Below are 22244 nucleotides of genomic sequence, written 5' to 3'. Positions count from 1 at the left end.
ACTTTGAAGGCGTGAAATACAGACTGGTGGTAGAAGTAGATGAGAAGAACGCCGTCAGCGGTGGGCAGAAAAAGCGAAAGACATCTGGGAATTTAGTAGATCCCTGTAAATCTTTCCCATATTACTTATTGATTTGTTCACAGCTTTATGAAAAATAAATCTCCCTCTTCCTCATTAAAAAAGTGAAGCAGAGATTTCTATAACCTTACCTTACATTTGTTCTGTTTTGTGCCATTTCTGCCTTGAAATGTCACGTGGCAGCAATGACTGCACAGTACATGTCTTAATTACATGTCTCTCCAAATGTCACAAATATATCACCAAAAACTAAATGGATTGTGCAGGAATATTTGTACTTATATCCATTTGGAAAATGTAAAGTTACCTTTTGTCATAATGGGCTTTAAAGATCTGACCCACATGCAGAGAATCACTCAGAGACCAAGGGGAAATGTTTTACAGGTTTATTGTAGGTTAGCAAACACTGATGGAGATTGAAACTCAGTGGGGAAGCAATGCTGGAACTCAGCGGACTGGTGAACCGGAAACTCTGAAGGGGAGATCACAGTGATCAGTTCAGGGACAGTGGGAAAATAGACTGAGGCTTGAATTTTGCTGGAGAGGCACTCACTTTTGGGGGGCTCTTTCTTGGATCCAGTTTGTGGGGGTTTAATCCAGAGAAGAGGACCTGGTTGGAGAGCGGACAGACAGACATACGTTGGACCCAGAGGAGTAAAGGAGCAGACTGTCACTTGGTTTTCCAGTCGTGGACATAAGCACATCATGTGGAGGTTTTCCCCTTGCTCAGTGAGACTCAGTAAATCCTTCCAGGGGTAGAAGGTCCCGGCTATTCCAGTAACACAGGAAGTCTTCCTGCCGAAGAACAAAGCCAAAAAAAAAAAGGCCAGACTCAGAGAAACAATGCTAGGGTTACACTCTGCTAATCTCAGTTTGGCTAGAGTACCCGATAGTGCCAAACACTCTGGCGTCGAGGTGGTGACAGCCCGCTGCTCAAGTACTCCTCTGGTAATGACCCAATGAGCCGCAGGTGTGCAGGGAGGCCCAGCGAGGACAGGGCACTGCCTGGTGGTGGAGAGAGGAAAACACAAAAAAAACAACCCACACAAACTGGAATCCTAACACCTTTTATTGTAGCTTTAGATTCTAGGTCATTGAAAATGTAACCTAATGAGTGCTTGTGTCATTTTCTGTTTTAAAACTGGGTAATGAATTCTGGAAAAAAATATGCAAAAACAAATTCACAGTACTCTAATACTATCAAAATGGCTGTTATTGATTGGTTTGATTGTTTCAGAAACTACTGTTGTAGGAGGATGGGTCAGACAAGAGCAGACAAGCTCAAGATATAATTTTTTTTCTCTTTTTTTATTTACTACTTAAAATATATATATATTTTTTTATATATATTTTTGTTTTTTAAAATCTTAGTGTAATTTCATTTTTTTTTTTCCAGAATGCTTAAATTTTTTCATTTCGTGTAGTCCCAATATGTTTCATGTACCTATTTGTTTTTTAATTAGTATTCTTTTTTGGTTGCTTTTTTGTCCTTGTACGCCGTATTAGGGATGGAACGGTTTATGAAAACCGTCCGAACCGTTCGGTTCGACTGTGTTTCGTTCGGTTCATGCGCTGCTCCTTTTTCTCATAGGCGAAGCGTTTACACTCCAGAGGAGAAGGTGGCGGTACTGCGACCAAAACCAACCATCAGTAGTAAACAAGAAGAAGAAGCGAAGCAGCGTAGCCAGGTGTAGCAGAAAAAAATCAGTTGTTGTGGAGAATTGTGTGGGTATGGCGAGTGGGAAAGAACAAGAGTTGGAAGTACGTTGGCCACATGTCTGGCTTTAGGGTGCGGACAGTCCGGATTTTCAATGCACTGTCCTGAGCTGCATCCAGCCGGACGTGTATTTGTCCTTCTTTACCCCCAGATTCCACATACTCCGTCAGCGCTCCACTCACGTACGTCGTGCGGAGTACCTCTCTGTTGTGTAAATCAATGAGAGCTGTTCCACATCCACCGCTCGTTACCGCCCACGGACGTCTTCTCCGTCCCTCACCGTCAAAATACGGAACTGAGCTCTTTTTTGCTCCACTCCGGTCAGTCCAGATCAGGACCAGCAATTGCAATTGGATCTCACAACTTTAAAAGTAAAATCTTATTGCAGGAATGGATGAAGAGATGTTGAGTTTGGAAGCAGAGAAAAAACATAGTTCATACAAACTATGTTTGATCCTAGTTATTCCTGTTACAAAAATCCACAACAGAAAGAAAATATTTGGGCAGAAACTCAACATCTGCTGGATGATGATGGGGATTTTTTTTTATATGTCATATTAAATTAAACGTTCACAGGGTTTATACAGGAATGAGGAACTCTAATGCTCTTTTAATGCTATTAGAAATAATTTTAATGCCATCAACAAGTATCATGTACACAAGTTATTAGTTTACATGAAATAAGATATATATATATATATATATATATATATATATATATATATATATATATATATATATATATATATATATATATATATATATATATATATATATATATATAGCTAGATAGATAGATAGAGAAGACGGTGAAATCATCTTTACTCTCGACAGGCTGCAGCCATGTCACAAATTCCTCTTTTCCAGCCACTTTTTGAAATTTGCATTGTCCTATTCTATAACTCTTTCTCCGCCTCGAGCTTCTTTTCCAAACAACTGCTTTATGATCAATTGCAGCAGTTCTGCGCAAATTATTTGTGTCAAAAAATGGTCACTTTTTAAACACCACAATGTATTAAATAAATACAAATGCTGGGAACCAATTCTTTTTTACATCTCTTTAATATTTTGTTCTATTCAGCTAAACAAGCATCATCCTTAAACTACCGGTACTAAGAATTGTACTATAAATGTAACTTTACCTGATTCTTATGTACACCGTAGTAATTTATTGATATGCCATACAATGTCCTCCGTTTTGGTGCTATAGAAAGGGCCACCCTAGTTGGAAGATGCGCCAGCAGCACTTTATAGGCCTGCTGTATGGGACCACTTTGCATTTAGAGTGACCTATGATGACGGCGGAAAGAAAGTATTGGATAAAAGTGCAACAGTGTACAAGCATTGTGCAACACGCGTTGTACTTTACAAGACATAATAGATTTTCCTAACAATCAACATATACCGAATCGAACCGAAAACTGTGACCCAGAACCGTGAACCGAACCGAACCGTGGATTTTGTGAACTGTTCCACCCCTACGCCGTATATGTATGATTTCTATTTCATTCCGGTGTTTTTTGGTGAACTGCAAATTAAAAAGATTAACGTTGTGCCAGAAAATTACAAAATTCGTTTCCTTATCCTAGTTTATTACCAACAATCACAGGTTTTCTCAGTCAGATGATTTCTGACATTTCAGGAGAACTTGCTGTCAGTTTTATGAACACATTAAGCTCTTAAAATACTATTGTGTTCCCAATATGTGACTCTGTCTCTCCAGGTCTTAAAAGTACCACCGCAATGTTGAAAATACCTAATTCAAATGAGTGTGGAGTTATAATGCTATGGCCTGAAAAGGAATGATGCTTCATTTTGAAGGCCTTTTTTGCCAACACTTCAGTCTGGGGCTGGCGCCAGGAAGTGATTCACTTTACTTAGCATAAATAATGGCAGGAGCAAGCACGTTCATGAAGGTGGTGTAAAAAAATGTCTGCTGTTGCAGCTTTTAAGGCCGATAATGAAAACATTTTCATGAATTCTTTCTGTTTCTAGATAGGCAGCAGCCTGCTGACAAAAAGCTGCATTTTAGGTATGGTTGAGTAAGGTTGTCTCACATTAGTACAGTGGTTTTGTAATAATAAATGTACTCCATGAACCTTTCCACATATTGTCACATTACAAATACATAGACATAAATATATTTTATTGAAATTTTATGTCAAAGACCAACAGGAAATTTTATACTTTACAGCTGTGTAGGTAAGAGGAAAATTATGCATGTGCCCAAGTGTTCAGCACCTGTGAGTCAATACTCTGTTAAGCACCTTTTGCTGTAGCTGCAAGTCTCTACCAGCTTTACGAAACAAGTAATTGAAGGTTTTGCCCATTTTTCTTTGTATTCAGATTGATGTCTAGTGTTAGTTCGCTGCATTTGGTCTAAAAGTTAATTCTTGGTCTCTTACTTTTTGCTGTGTCCCCAACATTGCTTCTGGCAAAACTGCAAAAAGGACTTTCCTTTCACATTGGCTTTCTTGTTGCCACCTTCACATAATATAAATATTTGTTCTGTGGAAGATTTCCCAACCTAAATCTGTGAATCTCTACAATTTATCCAGAGTTTCCATGGGCCTCTTTGGAGTGTGCATCACCCTCCACTTTTGGAACCACTGCCTTCATTGAAGAATGTCTCTAATAGGCAGTTGGTTGCATTGGGTTTAATTTTAGGTATAAGATGACTGGGCAACGTTTCACACTCTTGTGAGATCTTTATCACTGTTCTTTAAATGCACTGAAGTTAAAGAACTTCAATTGTTCTGTGTTGGTCTATGACACAACACCCAAGTAGATCACAGGAGAATATGCCTCCAGATGTCCTGTTAGTAGTGTACTACATGCTGGAGGACACAGTAACATGTCTGTTCAGATCAAGGTCAGAACATGACTGAAAAAAAAAAAACAGTTCTGGACTTTCGTTCAAATAGGCCCTGTAACCGATTGTGTGATGGATAAGAGTTTAATAACATACCTGGCAAAGCCTTACAGGGGCCAACAGTCCTGCACTGTTGGCCCCTGCATAGCTTTTCTAGACTTCTTCAGAGTAAACGGATTGCCAGTCAACTCCAGTTGAGACCAAAACCATTTTTTCTAAATCTACATTTGCCTCTCTTCTACTGAAAGCCTCAGATATAAAGACCCAGGATTTGGTTACCTAGGTAAAATAAATCCTTCTTGAAAACATCTTAAAACTGCTTTCTGTGATGAGTTAAGTAATGGGAAATTACAGATTCATTTAACAATATTGCAGCAGCAGCTTAAACAGCTCTAAACTGGTTAAGCAGCCCAAGTGGCCTGACAGGACTGAGCTCTGCCGCTCTGCAAACTGTGAAAGTAGATTTTAAGGTAGAGTATAAACTGACCACACAGATTAAGTTTTTTGGTCTATAGCCTACTCTTTTTTAAAAAGATCTTAAAACTTAGTTAAAATTAAAGATAATATGACACTTGTACACTGACCCTCTCTACTATTACAGCTGCCTATCTTGCTGTACACAACCCTGCACCTTTAACAAGGCGCTGTCTCTTACAAGGCAGTAAAGTCCTGGGAAAGTAAAATTATTTAGCTAAATGTTTATGGAAATTCACTTTCGGCCTTTAAAAATGTGAAATGTCCTGTTAACAATGTTGAGCATTGTAGAACCAAAAATGCACATAGCCTTTAAACTCAGACCACAGGATAAAGCTTTTGAGTAGCAGTGTCATTCTGTGGGAACGTTTTTGTTTATTATCATTTTTTTATAGCAAAAAGAAGAAAATATAGAGAAAAGTTGTCAGAAATATTCATGGAGCTATGTAAATACAGTGAAGAGATTTTTAACAGCATGAGAATGTAGCAGGGGTTAATTTTCCTGCTGGAGGCCAACCGGATGTAATGGCTCAGAAAATAGGACCCAGTATTCAGGCAGACAGAACAGATGTCTCTTAAAAAGAAACGCCTTTATTGACTGCTCAGATTTGTGCGGCTCCTCAGCTTGGACCAGCTTGATCTAATCTCTGTAGAGATAGGTACTCACCCTGTTTCTTAGTTCTGTCGTGTCCAGAGGAAGGAGTGGAAACCAGTTGGATGACTTCTTCACAGCATGTGGCAGGAGCCGCCCAGAGAGATCCAGGAGTGAGACAGCAGAATCAGGTGACAAAGCAGAAGCAGAGGTCCAGACCAGTAGATCAGAGAGACAAAGAGATACTGAAGGGGTCAGGAGACAGATAATTTGCGGGAAGAATCCAAACAGCAGTCGGAAAACAGGAATAGGGAGAAACAGACCAAAACAGGGGCAAACCAAACTCAGGGGTCCAGAGGCAAACACGGGTCAGGATCAGGCAATCAAAACACAACAGGGTACACTACAGAACTCTGCTTGAATAATCTGGCACCGATGGCTGGAAACAGGCAGCATAAATAGAAGCTGGAACAGGTGAATCAGATGAGGGCAGATGAAAACCTGGAGGAGCTAAGCAGGTGGAAGAAATGAATTAATAATCCAGCCATCAGTGCCAAGATCATGGTACCTGAATCATGCAAACAAAGCTACAAAGGGTTGATTTAGATCAAATCCTGTTCATTTTGCTACATTTTCCAATAAAAGGCTTAACCTGAACTCAGTTAAAAACCTGTGGCATTGTTTGGAAGATTAAGGCTCAAAGATACTTTCCTTTCAGTCTGACTGAGCCATTTTTGCAGAAAGAAATTAGTTTATATGGATTTGCAAATCTAGTACTGTATGGCAAAAAAGATGAAGGATATAATGGGGAAAGAAGTATAGACGCAGGAAAATTCAAAGCTAATACATGGCAGACTTTTACATTTTAATTATGCACAACTTTTTGGCTTTCTACATTAAATCCCTCCAAAATAATTTGAGGTATGTATTTTTAATTGGTAAAATGCAGAAAAGAGAAATCATCGGGTATAAATAAATGCACGGCGTTGAAATCAGTGAGAGAAGAGAGTTCTGGGCCAAAATAAGTCAGTACTCAACCAAATGACAGCAAGGAAAAGTTATGCTGACATTATTCTCAGACACACTCTGTGTTCCTAATTTGAAAGCATTTTTCTTTTTTTACTTGCTAGTAGTGTTCTTCAATATACCATCAGAGCTGAAACCATTTCAATCTGTAACACACGACTATTGTTCAGCGTACCTTAAAAAGAAATGCACAGAAACGCTGTTTGGTGATAATAAAGATTGGCCCCTCTTGCAGAAAATGAGTCCAATGATTCAAGACTCAAGAAAATCATTGAAGTTTACAGGGGGTTCAGAGAACTCACCCACATCTGCCTTGTTGTCCATAACGTTTCAGAAACTGCACCGCCATACAGCCCCAGAAGAAACATTTTACTGAATTAAATCTAGGAGAGACAGGAATTATTTTGTACTTAACTGTAATTACAGAACAATCTTTATCCTAAGCTATTAGAGGTGGAGGCCAAAGCAACAATGGAAATATAATGGCCTAGTCAAAGTTCACACTGAAATACATTTGAGAATCTTCAGCAAGATTTAAAAATGTATTTTCTTAATTCGGTCCGGCTGAGCTGGAGCTGTTTAGCAAAGAAGAACGGGCTACACAGTTGGTAGACCATTCTGCAGAATCAGAATGGTCAAAGTAATTGTTACTTGCAATCCAATTATTGAAGTATTGCAGTAGCTTAAAGTCAGCTGATCACTACTGTAAATCTGCTACATCTTATAAATGAGGCTATTTTAAGCTTTACTTCAGTGCAAATAAATCTTGTATCTTTATATGATGGGAGTAAAGCTGTAACCTGACCCCTGCAAGAAAATGTGTCTCCTCCTCAGGCTTTTGCTTAATGAGCTGCAAGAAAAACGAGCCCTAAATAAATAACCAAGAAAATGTCAGAGCAAATTTACAAATTCAATCTGCATGCACGTAAAGAGGCTCCCTGACATTGTTATGCATGCTGACTAACCATGTGCCTCCAAAACAAATAAAACTTTAAGATGGTATTGGCCCAGACAAAAGTGAAAAAATGTAAATGATCAGCATATTTTAGGTGAGCTTCTGTTTTTATAGCAGCCAAAGTGAAATATTCCTTTATATGGTTTGGCACAGGGCATCTCCAACAAACAGACAAATATACACACACAATAAATCCAGTATATTAACAGTGCACCAAAGTGCCAGAGGTATATTGCACGTGCCTTCAGTAATGCTTCTCTGTGCTCTGGAAATCATCTTCTATGCTTTTATTCTGCTGCCTCTGTGAAATTTAACCCTCCACGTCTTATCTTTTATACATGAACTTGATATCTGATTAGACTCCGGCAGTGTGCACAACCTGCACCCTATAAGATTCCTTGATATTTTCTCCAGGGCTTTTAAATTACACTCAGTGAGAAGAGGTAGCAGGGTGTTGGTGGGGTGGGGGTATGTGTTTGATGGCACGCCATGTGACAGGAAGGTCAGAATCCAACCTGTGATGTTCCAAACACTTTAGGCCCTCTCAGATACCTCGGCTACCCCACGGTTGAGTGGATTTAATAGACAGAAATCACCAAAGACTTTTTTACACACTTTAATTTCTCTGTACGTGACTTGATTGAATGAGTGACCATAGCTTTAACTTAAAAAAAAATCAGTCACATTAATGGCTGCTCTCCTTACACAGCAGCTACTTAACTCCCTGATTTAAGAACTCAGGGATCCTCCTTCTAATTTCTCATTTTGCAGCTGGTCTGGACATTAATGCATTAATATATCCCCACTAATGTTTCTATTACTAAGCATCTATTGGATAATTTCTGCGCTAGATCCACTTGTGGTGTGCTTGGCTGCTCTCTGGTGGTATCTGAGCGCCACCCTCTGCTCAATGCACATACTGCACAACACCATGGGAAACTACTGCTTACATCAGAAGAAGGCAACGCGTCTGGAGGGGTGTTCTGCATAAATACCTTTTTTTTTTTTTATAAAATGATCTAATAAAATCTAATAAGTTAAAAAGGCCTTATAACCCTATAAGTAAGTATGCTTAGCTTCAAGGTCATACAACAGTGATTTAATGTCAACATTCTGTCAACAGGGGGTGGTTAGGTTGCTTAAGGACCCAGATGCAGAGCAGAGTGAAGCAGAGATAGTTCTGACAGGTTTAATTGAAGAACAAGGAAACAGAGGTAAAAATCCAGAAATCTAACGAAAAAGTGTTAAACAAACCAAAACCATGGAGACATCAGGGGAAAAAATGAGTCTGAGAAGCCGGGGAGAGACGAGCAGAGTAGACAATACAGCAACAAGAGAAGGAACCAGCACTGAGTGACTGCAGAGGTGGAGTAACAAAGGATGGAATAAAGAGCTGAATGAGGAGCAGGTGTGGGTGGAACTGGCTAGTAGGGTTGTCAAAAGTATCGTCACTCAAAAAAGTATTGATACTGAAACATTGCATCCGGATACAATACTCATTTTCAAAAGTATTGATACAGCCATCGAAAGTGCAGAATAGTGGAAAATGCACTTTCAGAACACTGTGTGATTGAATAATTCTGTGCATTTTCAGTTTCAGACTTTTTTGTAACAGGTGCAGCTGCTGAGAATTAATTTTGTTTAACCGGTTTGGCTAGTCTCATTGTTATGTCTATGCAAAACATAGCCAAGGAAGGAACATTTAGTTTTAATTTTGTAAGTTTTTTTATCATGCTTGCTTAATATTTTGCACAGCATACAACCTCAAAATATTATTCTTATTGTTTTTTAATTTATTTCTTGTATTTTTTTAGTAATAAAAGTATTTCTGTTGAATTTTGGAGTCTTTGTTTTTATTTTTGTGGTATCGAAAAGGGTATCGAGTATCGAATATTTTACTTAGTATCGATATCGAGTTGAAAAGTTTAGTATCGTGACAACCCTACTGGCAAGAGGGAATCCAAGGGGAAAGAAAACAATCACAAGGGGGCAACAGAGAGTAACTAAAGAATGCTAGAATATTATGGAAAATAAAAACAAAACAACTAATAACAGAAAACTCATTCTCAACAAATGAGAACCATAACACATTCAGTCTGTTTTTGTTACATGCCAGTTGATTTACCGATGTTTTTTTTAGGTCTGGAATCTAGCTTGGCAATTCCAAAACCAACATTTTTCATTTGTATATGTCTGAGTTCCTCTGTATATTTTTGAAAAATCTAAAAATTTCCATTGCTTAGAAGCAATGTGCTATTTTATTAGACTACATCATAATATACTATGCAACTCTGCAATTATAAATTACATTTTTATTCCCTAATGACAGAACTATTTGTCACTACACTTAAAGCTGGCATGTCAGTATCCAGGGGAACTTTTGTTATTTCATCGAAAGAAAGAACAGTCAGTGAGCACTATGGGTGATCAAGCTACTATTGAAGTAACAGCTGGAACAGAAAATAGGAAGTTCAGCAATGCTCCTCTATTGGTAAAATGTGCATTTTTTTGCACCTTTTGTTTTATTACATAAAATGTAGAATTTTTGGGTTTGGTTTTGTCTCAGTTAATCAAATTAGTGTTTCACTGTTAACATTTTTATGGGAATGTGTTTTATAAGAGAGATGGAGAATAAGATGAAGGCATAACAGACGCGGTCTGCAGACGTATTTAAATTAGATTTTACAGAATGTTGTCCTGCTGGTTGATGTTAAAATCTTATTAAGCATTTTTATCATACTGCATGTTGCACCTCTTGCACCTTTGCAACAAATTATTCTTATTTCTCTATATTTTTATTTTATTTTTACTTCTCTAATAGTGCAACCAGATCTTTTACAGCTCTTGTGATTTATTACCCACTGTTTGACTTTTTCTGGTCTTTTAATTTTACTACTCAGCGCTGAGTAGGCAGAACCTCAATCTCTGAAGGGGTAAAGTTTATTTTCTTCATTGCCATTTCTGTAAATGATAATGTACATGTCTGATTGAATAATTATTACATTCCCACAGGGGCGTTGGAATTTGTAGCCTTATATGGAATTATTGGGGCGGTAATTATGCAGATTTACATTATCGGATGTGTGCTCAATAACCCGCTTACTCACTTAACCTGCATCAGGTTTACAAGGATCATTTACGATAATTTTATGAATTTAAGAATGTTTGTTGACTATAATGTTGCACATTCGGAAGAGCCTACGGTAGGTGAAAAAAAATAAGATAAATTAACGACAAGAATACGAAAATCTTGCATGGGGCCCAATGTTTGTTTTTTCATCTTTATTCTTGATTTATTTTTTTATTTTCTAAGTATTTCTCTATTTTATTGTCTATTTTGATTCAGACACACAAGAACAGTTATGTGGCAAATCTGATTTAAACTCCTTCGACATACAAAGTTTTATTAAAACAAACAAACATAAACAGTAAAAGGAATTAATAGTACTGTCTTATCCCTGTGGAAAAGCCTGGATCCAAGTAGGTTCTTTTAGCCGCTGTTTTATTTATTTTATTGATTTTTATGAACTCGGCCAGTTCCCCAATCATCACACCTACTTTCATAGGACCTTCTACCCAAACATGTCTCTGCATAAGATATTTTGGATAAACTACACTAATGAAACCTTTTCCAGCCTGAGGCTGTGGATTGAAATGGAATATTTACTGTCGCTCCACACTATCATTTCACACACTTCTCGTTACTTTATTCCATTAATATAGAACATATTATTGCATAAGTGATGTTTTACACTTACATTTTTTTAAATCTAGTGAAAAAAAATAGTTTGCAAAATTATATATATATATATATATATATATATATATATATATATATATATATATATATATATATATATATATATATATATATATATATATATATATATATATATATATTTATTTATTTATTTTAAGAAGATTAAAGGATTTCTGCCATGAAGGCAAGCTTATATTGCACATTTTAGTAACAAGGCAAGTGCTGTACATTAAAAAACAAGAAACATAACAGGAAAATACACTAAGAAAAGTACATTTAGGTGGCGTAAGGGTAATTAGATCATTAATTTATAGTTAAAATGTTTTAAAGGGAGTAATAAAATGATCAATAATATGATAAAGTTGGGCTACAAACCTAAACTAATACATGTTTAAATAGAACAGTCAAAGGCCACTCTGAAAAGACAAGTTTTCAACCTCAGTTTAAAGAAACTGAGGATTTCAGCACTTTTGCTGCTTTATGGAAGTTTATTGAAGATCAGTGAAACATAACAACTAAAAGCTGCTTTTCCATGTTTGGTTCTGGTTCTTGTAGATTAAAGCCAGAAGACCTGAGAGGTCTGGATGGTTACTACACTGACAGCAAGTCTCTGTAATGTACTTTGGAGCCAAGCCATGAAGTCATTCATAGACTAACAAAGTATTTTAAGGTGTATTTTCTGAGATGAAGACCCAGTGTTGCGATTTTAGCACTAAGTTGATGGGGTCAACTTTCTCCTTTTTACTGAGCTGGACCAGAATGCAGCTGCATTCAACATTTCAGGTGTAATTTGTTATTTATAACTATTAACTGAAGCTGTATGTTACCTTTTGAAGGTTCTTCTTTTGATTCAAAGGCTTTTATTTCAGGTTTTTATTTATCTGAGGAAAATTTTGGCACATCCATGGATTGATTTCTTCTATCCGTTTACCTAGAGCTTAGTTATGGTAACTTATGTTGTTTATTAAGTTCTGAGTTAGGGGAAGCATTCAGGTATTCAATAGGAGGGAACCTAAGAGGGACCCTCGGAGAACACATGTGATTTTTGTGGTCTCTGGTGTCCTACTGACACAAAAATTTCCTGTCCTTCAAGTAGAATTGAAACTAACCTAGCTCTTTACCAAAAAATTCTGACCCAGTTTTCCAAGCGCTCTAATAAAATGGAGTGATCAGCAGAGTTGAATGTTGCATTAATGTCCAATAATACCAGCATTGTGGTTCTTCCACAGTCTGCATTTTTATGGATGTCGTTGAACGTGTTAATCTTGGCCGTCTCTGTACTGTGTGAGCATGTAAGCTTGACTGGAAGGCGTCAGAATGGTTGGTCATAGTTATAAAGGTATTTAATTGCTGAAACACAGCTTACTGATGAAGGGGACGCTTGAGATAGGCCTGTAGTTCTGCAGTAGCAGCTTGTCTGAGTTGCTTTTTCAACAGTGGTTTGATAATTGCCGGTTTTAGGGCCGAGGTAAATCCCCTGACAAAAGGTGTTCTTTATTATTTTCATTAAATTAGATGTTATGGCAGGCAGAGCTTTTTTGATGTAAGATCTGCTTAAAATATCTAGACAACAAAAAGAGGTGCTTAGTTTACGTATATTTTCTTTTTGTAGTTTATTTGGTAAATTAGGAAATTTTCTCAAAGTCAGTTTTAGATGGAGACGAGTGTGATCGTACTAAATTGTCCAGTGAAACCAATTTTTGTAAAATACCTTTTTTTGTAATGACCTGTTTTTCTAATCTTGTCCCAATTTTCCAAAACTGGAAAACACAATCAAGAATCTCATCTTTAGTAGAATCCTTTGCCTTGTTTTTTTTTTTTTTTTTTTTTTTTTTTTTTTTTTTTTTTTTTTTTTTTTTTTTTTTTACTTTTGTCTCACTGTAGTTGTTTAACCTGTTTAAAACTGAAGCAAGAAAGCCAATGTAACAACATTATATTCTAATTAATTTCCAGGGAAAATTAAATTAGAGAATGTTGTATTTGGCGTGTTTTTGTTTGTATTATTTTTTTCTCTTGCATAACAGGAAGCTTTAACATGCATTGAACACTAGATGGTGGTGTGGGCGCACTGGTTTGTGTAACCCCTACCTTTCTGCATCCTTTACAGAATTTCCAGCCACTTTTTAAAATATATTGATCAAAAACAGGAGGAGTGGTTTACAACTTGTTAAAAAGTTTAAATAATATATAATCATAGATAAACTTCAGAAAATAGCCACATTAGTTGCAAATGCATGACTTTGAAATAAGCCTTCACAAAACATCTCCAAATTTTCCAGGTTTTTATTTTTATTCCTGCTTCTTTTTACAAAGTTGGCTGATGGGGTTTCTCATCTTTTGAATATTGGATCAAAAATATACTGATGACTTTTCTTTTTTAACGTGAGGCAAAATCATCTGCCACTCTAATGTCACTGTAATTAGACACCACAATTAGGCGGCTCCATCTTCCACTGAGTCCAAACACCGTGCGCCCCTGAACTGACTTTGCCTCTTTCTTAATGTGTCTCTTTAGTCTGAAGCCAATCATATTTAATGACATTGGAAAAGCTTAGAGACGCATAACACAAAGTAGCTATAGAGAAATTAACTGTCTGATGATTTGAGAATATTGCATAAAGTTTAAAGGTCAGGAAATAAATGTATTTTCTGAGTTAAACCTTGAATATTGAATAACTCATCTACATGCAGATAAATTGCTTTTAGATCCTGCATAAAAACATTTCACATATGTTTAAGGCATTACAAGCCTGTATTAAATCAAAAGCAAAGAAAATTCTCCATCCATTTATTCATAATGTTTTTCTCTATATTTCCTTTCAGCAGGTCTCATTTCTTCATCATTCTTGAGAAAAAAAAGCAGAAATCTCATCTCTTAAGTATTCATCTATTCACTTTGTGTTTGTTGTTTTTTTAATCATCCAACCATCAGTCTGATGAAGCACAGCAAATGGCAAAATCAAGCACTGTGTTTCTAAAACCAGGGTTAAATTGTTACAAAAGACATAAATAGGACAGAAAATATCAGCATCTTATGAGTTTGATTTAAGGCAATCATTTCTGCAGAAAGGCATCTAATACATTCAATCTCCATGTCTGGTCAAAAATAAATTCATGACTTATATTCTTATTGGTTAAATATGTATTTCTCTCAGTTTATCTATGCAGACAGAATTTTGTATGAATGTGAGGAAAGAATAAAGAGTCTCTCAATCATTATCCCAGTGCATTCCCAGGACAGCAGATGTTTAAAGAGAGTTTATCTGCATAAAGTATTGGGTTGGTTCTATTAAATATGGTAAGAATATATTGCAGGATAAAAAAATTACACATCTTAGTGTTTTAGAGTTAGTGCTGTAGAAGAGTATTCGAGACATCAGCATGGTTGATTGGAAGAGGCCGGTGATAACCCACATTGGAGTTTTGGAAGCGAAAAGATTAGTATGAAAACTTGGGCCTATGTGATGGAGGCTCGGCAAACATCCAAATAGATCACAGCAAAGATTAAATAAAAATTTTCTTTGGACTCCTTTGGAAGTATCTCTGAAGAATTGTGTTGGGAAGATAAAGAATACCCCACAAGTGGAGCATGGGGAATCAAACAAGTGCTTTCTAAAAAAGATGGGCTGGAATAATGACCACAACTTATACTTAGGTGGAGAGGAAATGTGTGGCAGCTGCTTACATCAGGCAGCTTATGAACCTTGAGAGGAGACAGATGTTCCAGATGTCTGCTCAGCCCTCTTTGGAACAAACCCAAGGCAGAGCAGGATGGAAAACAGCAGCAACACCAAGATAGATAGATAGATAGATAGATAGATAGATAGATAGATAGATAGATAGATAGATAGATAGATAGATAGATAGATAGATAGATAGATAGATAGATAGATAGATAGATAGATAGATAGATAGATAGATAGATAGATAGATAGATAGAACATTGAAACACATAAATGACTGACTTTCACTGTGTATCCATCTATTTCAATTAAGTTCATTCATCTGTAATTATATCTTTATATACAATATCCTCATCAAAGACTTTGTTGACATGCTTCATGTTATTTGTGCATAATAGGTTTTAAGTGAAGCCTCAACATGAATAAGATGAATGAATAATATGATTACTTTGCAAAGGTGTTCTTTATGTGGACAAATATGCTGGTATCCCCCATTTAATGACAGGAAAGCCCGGAGTGGTCACAGAATTAACTTGAATCTGAGGAAAGTAATGATAAATAAATATTCGATTAAAATGAACAAATAAAAGTCAGAGATAGCTATTCAACTGTGCTTCAACATGATAGAAAATAGAAAAATAGAAACCCATGAAATCTAGAAAAGGATCATACATTTAGATTTTAGAGTTTAAAGACAGTTTTAAGAACAGCCACTAAAGTCAGACATTTTAAAATCTCATGACCTAATCTAGTTATTATTAGAGAACAAAATAAAGTTTACTAATAAAAAAATATAGAGCTAAAAATTCCAAACAGCAACTTTGAAATGTTTTTTGTCATCAGATGAATGTTTTCATCAATTAAAGATAATCAAAGAAAGTACGCAAAACAAGTTTGAAATGACAATCTAATTTATTTAGGAGAAAAAAAATAAACTATGCAAACCTAATTAAAAATACAGTATCTTCCTATGGTGATGGAGCATGAGCACTTTTTGAGTAAAAATGACAATATAAGAAAAAAGAACTTGCTTCATACAGATGGTGATGTCCCTTTTTTCTGCTTCAGGACCAGTTTTTGAGATTTAGCTTAAACAGTGGATAGCATGTGGAAAAAGATCAACGGAACACCAACATATCTACCTTCTCATGGTGACCAAGTCAAAAGTCTGATCCTTGAAATCTTTCCACAGAGGTATAAAAGCCTCTCTTCCAGTTATTGTTTGATGACAGTTGTCACTTCCCAGGATGTATAGGATCCATTATTAGTTTTAGATTCATCACAATTAGTTATAAGCTGCATTTTCATTAACCAAGGTTATCTTAGTCTATTTAAAAAAAAAAGCAGTTTGATCACGAAAAATATTTCACTGAAAAAACAGAAGGGAGGAAAATACCTTCTTTGCTTGTCTGTGTGCCACAAACCTGGATGTGGAAATATCATTGAATTCAACTTAATCCTTTATTCACTAATGTCATGAGCACATTTTAATTCATTAATATATTTTATGCATTTTAACAACAAAATACACTTTGTTCTAAGAGCTTTAGAAATTGTTAATGTGTAATTATTGAAATAAAAAAATAGGTTCCTGTTTATTTCTATAACTGAATTTTTTATTGCTTTTGTTCTTCAAATAATAGGAGCAAAATGTAATATAATTAGGGCTAAAACAAATAATCATATTAATTGTGATTAACTGATTGTTAAAATGATCGTCAACTAATTTAGTAATGGGTTAATTGTTAAATGGAGTATAGAGACTCTGAAACATGCCTTTAGCTGACAGAGAAATCAACTTAGAGAAGTAATTATACAAGATTGTAAAAAAAAAAGTAAACATTTTGCATTTAAGATTAGAAAAAAAACTTTTTCGTCTGTCAATATGTTCAATACAGAACTCTTCAAATAGAAACATTTTAGTTTCACCTGGTTTAATTTAGTGAAAAATCTTCTTTAAGAAACCTTTCGTTGACTAATTATTGATTGATTCATCGTAAAAATTATCGACAGATAAATCGAAAGTACCAACATTTGTTACTTAAGTAGAAGTATAGTTACTGCAGTTTAAAAAACACTGGTAAAAGTTGAAGTATCAACTTAACCTCTTTACTCAAGTAAAATTGAAAAAGTATGTGCTCCAAAAACTACTTAAAATATAGAGTAACCTTTAAATAAACAGCCAGATACCACTATATGAATTGAAAGCTCAATTTTACGACTATTTCAAAAAATTCTTTAAGATAGGGCCAAGAATAAGGGAGGTTTTGTTGGTCTCTGTCTCCCGATACTCTCTCGCCTGTTTCCAACCTTTCAGACATTTTAACATCTTTTTTCTGAATCCTTCATGTAGCATGGCATAGACAATTTGCAGTTTGAAGAACACCTGCTTGCTTCTGATCATTTCCTTTAGCTAACCAAGTGTTTGCGTTTTATGACTCATCCAATTACACTAGTTTTCACTAGATGTGGATGGAGCCAATGATCTGCATTGGATGGCGCACATGATGTGAAATAAATATTTAGAAACATTAAACTGAAGCCAAGAGTAACAATAACGTTTGTTTTAAAAATGTAAGGAATAGAAAGTACAGATACTTGTGTTAAAATGTAATGGGTAAAAGTAGTAGGAATAAAAATAAGTAATGGAGTAAATTACAGATACCTAAAAGTGTACATAAGTACAGTAACAAAGTATTTGTACTTCGTTACTTGACACCTCTGTTAGTTGCAGCCTTAAATGTAATGCAAATATGTAGATTGGTCAAGACCTTTCTATCTGTATGTCTGTCTGTAATTAATTTATTTTATGCCATGTGCTAAATTACTTTAATATGAATTTCACTGAAAATGTTTCCTGTCCAAAAAAAAAAAGCCATATCTGGGGTGGACCAAATTCCCAACATATTAAGAATCCTAACGCCCGTTTACTACAGAAGTATAACCAAAAGAGCACGTTTAATTATTTTTTTTCGGAAAACCAGTAAACGATGAAACCTGAAGACTGAGTTATACAGAAAAGAGCCGGATTTTTAGGCTGAACATTAGCGGCTGCTGTATTGAGGTGTCCCCCCCCCCCCCCCGAGCAGGCTCAGATGGTTCAGTCCGCAGCGGCTCTGCTGGAGGAGCTGATGTTCTGACAGCAGTCCGCTGACACTGAAGCGTCTGCATCCCACAGCTGTCGCTGTCGCTTATAACCATGTTCAAAGGCAGGCGTCGCAACCAGAGATGTGAGTCTTTTTTTTTTTCTTTCCAACGCACTCGCTAATTAATTTTACATCGCTAAAATTTATGGCGGTACATTTGTTTTGGTCGTTCAGTTCGTAAGTTTTAGGAAAATATTAAAAAAGTTAACAAAATTTTTTAATGTGTGATTCTTTGAAGTGTTGATGATCTTCTGATCGATGTTTGAGTCTGAGCTCTGCCTTTAGGTCTGATTTTAACATGCAAAAGCAAATTTAAATCTTAAACTGTAATAAGAACTCTCTAGTATTTCTGCAAGAGACGGTTTACTTGCAATGATGCAAATCTTGCATCAATGCTATTGCTGCAGAATTAGATTAAATAAAAACACATCTGTTCTTTTCCTATGCACACAGATGTATTTAGACAGCGTGCATGAGTATTAATGAGAGTGCTGCATGATTACTGCTGGATTTATTTTGGAGCGTCTGTCTGTGAGCTACAGTCTGAATCTGCTTGGTGTGACTGAAGTGAGCATACAGGCTGTCACCTTTTCAGAAAGCTGGCGTTTGGCAGAGGGTGGATGTACATGGCTGCTCCAGCTTTAAGTGCATGTCAGTCCTTACATACACTTTCTTTTGCATTTGTATAAAGCTTTGATTAAATGAATAATGTATAATATGAATAATCCCCATGTGTCCTGCATGTGGCTGTCAAGCTATTTGAAGTGTACCCGGCCTCTTGCCTAATGCAAGCAGGTATCCAGTGCAGAATACATACAGTGTGTATATATTTTACATGATGTTTTCTATTATTATTACTACAGTGTTCGATTTTTTTTTTTTTGTCATTTAGTCACATATTTATTAAAACTCAATAGAAAAAAGACTCAGATAAATAACACAGTTTAGGTGATTCGTTTTGTGAGATAGACCAAAAGAAATTAGAGCATGATTGTAAAGTGTAGAAAATATAGAGAGTTTTATATGTATTATTTAAACTTTTGAAAAGCAATTACACCTCTCAAGTGTTTTGGGGTAGACTTCATCACATCTAGAAACTAAACTATGCCATTTAAGGGGGGTTGGATGGAGCTTACAATAATCATGGACAAAAAATAATTTCATTTTATTTTATATAAAACATTTTATATATATTGTTTTTATATTTTGGACCTATTACTGCTGAGTGGGATTCTTTTTTTTCACTGACAGCATAGCGTCTATATATTCTAATGAATTAATTACTAAATTTGTTGTTGATTCTTCTTTTAATCGATTAATAACCATTAATCCTATAAATTGTTTCAGCCTCGTTCTAGGGCTTTCACAGAACACCTGTATGCAGACCAAGGTTAGATTAATAACAAGTAGAATTTATTGATAATCTAATTCTAAAGGCAGATAAGACTCATTTTATTTAAGGATGTCAGATAAAGGAAACTTTAATTGGCCCATTGCATTTTTTTTATAAATCAGTCATGGTATATCATGAAAATGTTGTACTAGAGCCAACTTTTGGAAGGTAGGGTTGTCAGGATTTGCAGAACAACAATGTTCCTTAAAGGTGTTAGTTGCACTAAGATAACCAAACTGCATAAAACAGCTAGTGTTAGTGTAAATAAGACCTCTAATGATGAGAAAATGTTTAAACTGAAATTAAATTAGGGTTAAGAGTATTTTAACAATGCTGTTTTTCATAAATAGACCTGCAGTCTATTGCAAGTTTGACTGTAATTTTTTCCCACTTACTAGTCCAAGGTGTTGAAACATATAAACCAACAGGATATGTTAAAGTCGACTTTAAAAAAACAGCTTTAAATTTCCTCAAGCTAAGTTTTTTTTTTTAGATAAAATAAATGTAAAAAAAATAGATAAATAAATAAAAAGAATGCTGGTAATGTGCTCAAAGTTTGTTGCAGTTTTCAAAATATTTTTTAAAGCTCTCTCATTACGTTTAATTTTGACTGCTTCTAGGGCCCGTTTAAGGAGAGTTAAATATTTTATTTTACAACGTTGGCTCTGTGAGTTTTAAGAGCTAAATATTAATCAAATCCCACATATTAATAAAGAAGTTTCAACATTAAAAAGTCTGTTAATGATTCACAGTCTCTTAGCAGTTTGGAACACTATTAAACTTTAGTATTTAAAAGCTGAATATGATCCATCCATCCATCCATCCATCCATCCATCCATCCATCCATCCATCCATCCATCCATCCATCCATCCATCCATCCATCCATCCATCCATCCATCCATCCATCCATCCGTTACTGTCATAAAATCCAGAATGTTGGTCCCAGTATACAAGGTGAGACAGACAGTGGAAAAGTTCAAAACGTTTATTAACACAAAAACACAGAACGTGGCGCTGTTGATCTACAGATATGCAGCGATTGCGGGGGAAGGCTGGGCCCAACCCTGCACTGGCATTCTGGTTGAGGGAGAAACACAGGTAAGTGACCACGATAATCTGATGGAAGGTGAACATAATTGTGAGTCACTTACCTGGTTTGATTGTACAGTCCATCCTCTCAGAGTGAGACAGGAACCAGCTGATGGACTGCCAACGTGTGTCCATCAGAGTGTCCCTGATACAACAGCCTCCGATTAACAGGCAGGAGTCTGAGCCAGGTCAGGGAAGCAGCTCAGAACAGGATGGTTCTCTGAGATCCAGGAGTCCGTAACCCTGAAAGGGGTTCCGATCAGAGCAGGAACAGTCAGATCCAGGGTTCCAGGATACTACAGAGGCAGAGTAATGCTGCGTTCACACTGGACGCAGCAGAAGCAGCCAGTTTACATGCAAAGTCAATGGTTGACGCATGTCAAGGCGCAGCAAAAGGTCCCGCAGCGCGTTTTGAGCAGCAGGCGCAGCGCGTCTGAGCAGCTGAAGTAGCGCGTCGGGCGCGTTTAAGCATCTGACACGCTGCTGCTCGAGATGGAAAAATTTAACTTTTGCTGCTCGACGTGTCGCATCAACCAATCAGAGATGCTGATCTGGGAGCTGGCATGGAGAGAGACACCTCGCTGATAATGCAGAGCGCTATGATCGCTCCTCTGAAAGAGTTTATTCACGCCTAAATTAACTTAAAACGCTGAAACATGTTCGCTTTTATTATCCCGGTGTCTGCGGTTTGGATTATGTACATGAAAACCACTTCCAGCCATGGTGAACCGCGAGTAGGCGACTGGGCCATAGGCTGCTGTTGAACAGGATTCCCACTGACAGCGCACCGCTGGTATGTGGGGGTCTGAGCGCCTCAGACAGAAATAATATTGGAAGGTGGGATTGTAATATGGATGAACTGACTGCAGTGATTAAGTTTTCAGGTGGACTTTCCCACTTAAAAAAATATTAAAACTACTTTATTCCCACTGATCACAGCAAATATAGCTCCGCCCAACGCGCGTCAGACCCACTTTTCAACCGCGCAGCCAGAGCAGCAAAGCTGCTTCAGCCGCGCGTCAGAACTAAACTGGTACAAGCAGCAAAAAGGAAGCAGCAGACGTGATTTTGCTGCTCCTGCTGCGTCCGGTGTGAACGTATAATTAGAGTTCCTTGAGTGCAGCAGCGAGCTCAGACAGACACACTCAGATGGAGAAAGGTAGGCCCAGTGAGACAAGACATGGTATCAGGAGAACTGCGTAACTTTAACCTAGCTCCCTCCTCTGAGTCAAAACAGGCACAGGGCACACTCAGCTGAGAAAAGCCAGGACACAATCAGGAAACACCAAGACACGAGGAAAACCCTAACACTGGACTTCGAGAACAGGAACCTGAAATCTGGAAATCGGCCCTGATCTCCTTCTGAAACTAAAACAAAAACAAACAGCTGGGCTCGGCTGAACCATATATGAAGCAGAAGGAGTAGCTGGATAAGATAAATGATAATTAGTGAGCGGG

At 36.6% G+C, this 22244-nt stretch overlaps 1 protein-coding gene across 8 annotated transcripts in view; it reads left to right on the top strand.

Moving 5' to 3' along the window:
* LOC119790443 (RNA-binding Raly-like protein) overlaps positions 1 to 22244 on the top strand; it is a 107083-nt gene that overhangs the window by 50321 nt on the left and 34518 nt on the right. The window contains exon 1 of one of the 8 annotated variants that reach the window (XM_038295968.1): positions 18268 to 18387. The exons of the other annotated variants lie outside the window; for them this stretch is intronic. Within the exon in view, the coding sequence (XP_038151896.1) occupies positions 18357 to 18387 (31 nt within the window). The 5' untranslated portion in view covers positions 18268 to 18356. Of the gene's footprint in view, positions 1 to 18267; positions 18388 to 22244 lie in introns of those variants that run through there. 8 annotated transcript variants of the gene reach the window in all.

The sequence above is a fragment of the Cyprinodon tularosa genome, unplaced genomic scaffold, assembly GCF_016077235.1.
Source record: "Cyprinodon tularosa strain WSP-4 unplaced genomic scaffold, ASM1607723v1 ctg364, whole genome shotgun sequence".
Lineage (NCBI taxonomy): Eukaryota > Metazoa > Chordata > Actinopteri > Cyprinodontiformes > Cyprinodontidae > Cyprinodon > Cyprinodon tularosa.
Note: the sequence above shows the minus strand (reverse complement) of the source record. Positions and strands in the feature narration are given on the sequence as shown.